The sequence below is a fragment of the Carlito syrichta genome, unplaced genomic scaffold (genome assembly GCF_000164805.1).
Source record: "Carlito syrichta isolate Samal-C Ts95f unplaced genomic scaffold, Tarsius_syrichta-2.0.1 Scaffold311873, whole genome shotgun sequence".
Taxonomy (NCBI): Eukaryota; Metazoa; Chordata; class Mammalia; order Primates; family Tarsiidae; genus Carlito; species Carlito syrichta.
In genome coordinates, this window is record NW_007255969.1 from 393,660 (window position 1) to 397,063 (window position 3,404).

The 3,404-nt window shown below is 43.7% G+C and overlaps 1 protein-coding gene across 1 annotated transcript in view; it reads left to right on the forward strand.

Moving 5' to 3' along the window:
* CASP8AP2 (caspase 8 associated protein 2) overlaps positions 1-3,404 on the forward strand; it is a 39,289-nt gene that overhangs the window by 31,026 nt on the left and 4,859 nt on the right. Inside the window, exon 7 of the mRNA XM_021718162.1 lies at positions 1,877-1,976. Coding sequence (XP_021573837.1) covers positions 1,877-1,976 — 100 coding nt within the window. The remainder of the gene's footprint in view (positions 1-1,876; positions 1,977-3,404) is intronic.

Here is a 3,404-nt window from a genome sequence, read left to right on the forward strand (position 1 = left end):
TCCACTCACCTCAGCCTCCCAAAGCGTGGGATTACAGGCTGAGCCACTGAGCCCAGCTGGATAGAGCTTTCCAATGGCTTTTAACTTTTTTTTTTTGAGTTGGAGTTTCACTTTGTCGCCCAGACTGGAGTGCAGTGGCCGCTCCCGGCCACCGCAGCCTCGACCTGCTGGGCTCCGGCGATCCTTGCGCCTCAGCCTTCCAAGTAGCTGGAACTACAGGTGTGTGCTACCATGCCTGGCTAAACATTTTTTCAATTAAAAAGCATTCTTTCATTTGAAAGGAACTGGTTGTAAGCACATTTTCGAAAGAAGGAATGATAGGTGATAGTAAAAGTTAGGAGAGTTTGTAATTTGACTTTTCCTCTAAATTAAAAGTTTACAAAGTATCTCATTAACAGATTGGAGTTTTATATAAAGTTTTAATTTATTTTTATTTAGTTGGAGTCTCACTCTGTCACCTAGGCTGGAGTGCAGCAGCACACTCACAGGCACTACAACCTCGACCTGCTGGGCTCAGGGAATCCTTCCACCTCAGCCTTCCAAGTAGCTGGAACTACAGGCATGTGCCACCATGCCTGGCTAATTTTTTGATTTTTTTGTAAAGATGAGGTCTTGCCAAGTTGCCTAGGCTGGTCTGTATAAACTTTTTAAAGTGAAAAATTTAAGACCCTACTCAGAATTAATGGTAACCACAGTTGTTTGTTGGTTTGGTTTTTTTTTTGAGTTGGAGTCTCACTCTGTCGCCCAGACTGGAGTGCAGTGGCCGTTCCCGGCCACCGCAGCCTTGACCTGTTGGGCTCCAGCGATCCTTCCGCCTCAGCCTTCCAAGTAGCCAGAATTACAGGCATGCACTAACACGCCTGGCTGATTTTTTTGATTTATTGTAGAGATGAGGTCTCGCTGCCCAGGCGGGTCTCGAACCCGCGGGCTCAGGCAATCCACTCACCTCAGCCTCCCAGAGGCACAGGATTACAGGCTGAGCCACCGAGCCCGGCTTGGTAACCACAGTTGTAAATCATTGGACTAGAGGTGAACAGCCTCCATACTTGACTAGGATGCTTAATGAAGGAAGCTAAATTTTGTTTAACCTGGTGATCAGTTTTGTTTAATTTTGCAATTCTCAAACCTCCTTATAGAGGGCAGAATAAAAATCTTAAGAGATTGTGATAACACGTTAATTCAAGCCATGCAGAAAAAGCAGAAGTCCGGGAATTAAAAGATTTGGATTCTGTCAGGCTCAGTGGCTCATGCCTATAATCCCAGCACTTTGGGAGACCAAGGCAGGAGGATTGCTTGAGCCCAGAAGTTTGAGACCAGTGTAGGCAACACAATGAGAGCTTGTCTCTACAAAATATTATGTGAGCATGGTGGCACATACCTGTAGTTCCAGCTACTCAGGAGGCAGAAGTAGAAGGATCGCTTGAGCCCAGGTGTCTGAGGCTGCAGTGAGCTGTGATTATGCCACTGCACTCCAGTCTGGGTGACAGAGTGAGACCCCCAACTCAAAACCAACAAAAAAGAAGATCTAGATTCAAACTTAGTTCTGGTTCTTCTTTTTATTATGTCTGTGATCTTCTTTGGGCCCCAAGTGTTTTAGTGTATATGCTAAAGTAGAATTTGAAAAACAAAACTTTAATTTTGTTTTTAGGAAAATAAATTAGTACAGTTGTAGAAAATTTAGGAAATATACATGCACTCAAGGAGTTAAATCATCTGTAATCTTATTTCTCAGAGATAACCATTGTCCATATTTTGGTTTAGATACTTCCTATTTCCCATGGGTTTTGCTTTCCCCTGTTGGATGCTAAGGCTGTAGAATTTTTATTATCATTCTACTGTAATGTATAAAAACTAAACACAGTTTTTCTCTCCTCAGAAATGATGACCGGGAAATTTTATTGGAGTGTCAGAAAAAAGGGCCATCATTGAAAACATTTACATATTTAGCTGCCAAGCTGGATAAAAATCCAAATCAGGTAATTACCCTATTTTTGCATCTGTACTGGTTTTCAGATGTTGCTACTCTACTTAGATTTAAGCTGGATGTGCCATCTCATGCATGTAATCCTAGCCAGGAGTTTGAGACCAGCCTGGGCAACATAGTGAGACTAGTCTCCACAGAAAAAATAAGATTCGTTAGGTGTGGTGGTGCACACCTGTAGTCCCAGCTACTTGGAGGCTGAGGTGGGAGAACTGCTTGAGCAATGATTATGCCACTGTACTCCAGCCTGGGTGACATAATGAAACCATGTCTCTACAAAAAAAAAAAAAAAATCACTTGGATTTAATTTTTTTTTTAAGTGATGGGGTCTCACTGTGTTACCCAGACTAGAATCAAACTCTTGGCGGACTTAAATTTAGTTGTTTTTTGTTTTTTTTTTTTTGAGTTGGAGTCTCACTCTGTCACCCAGGCTGGAGTGCAGTGGCATGCTCACAGCCAATACAACCTAGACCTGCTGGGCTCAGGCAGTCTGTCCACCTCAGCCTTCCAAGTAACTGGAACTACAGGTGTGTGCCACCTTGTCTGGCTGATGTTTTGATTTATTGTAGAGATGAGGTCTTGCCGTGTTGCCCAGGCTGGTCCCAAGCCTGTGAGCTCAGGCAATCCTCTCGCCTCAGCCTTCCAAAGTGGGATTACAGGTGTGATCCCACACCTGGCTAAATTTAGTTTTTAATGTGTTAAAATATATAGATATTTATTAGCCAATTTTCTTTAAAAGTATTGCTCAGTGTAAGACTATTAAAAACTTGGTGATAGTGGAAGACATGTTATTGGAACAATCTTGATTATTTTTCCTGTGTCTTAGTAACCATTTACTTATTTTTATTTTTTTATTTTTGAGTTGGAGTCTTACTCTGTCACCCAGACTGGAGTGCAGTGGCCGCTCCCGGCCACTGCAGCCTCGACCTGCTGGGCTCCGGCGATCTTTCCACCTCAAACTTCCAAGTAGCTGGAACTACAGGCGCGCGCTACCATGCCCAGCTGGTTTTTTTCGATTTATTGTAGAGATGAGATCTCGCCAAGCTGCGCAGGCGGGTCTCGAACCCGCGGACTCAGGCAATCCACTCACCTCAGCCTCCCAAAGGCACGGGATTACAGGCTGAGCCACCGAGCCCGGCACCATTTACTTATTTTATTTCAGGCAATTTTGTAATAATGTTTATTTGCTTAAGAAAGTTTAGAGCAACCCCCTCAGGCCTTCTCCCACTCTGGGAACTTTTCTGTTCTCTCAATAAATTTTGCTTAAAAAAAAAAAAGAAAGCAAGCCAGGCACAGTGGCTCACGCCTATAATCCCAGTACTTTGGGAGGCCGAGGTGAGAGGATTGCCTGAGCTCATGGGTTCGAGACCAGGCAGGGCAACCTGGAGACACCTCATCTCTACAATCCAAAAAAAAAAAAAAA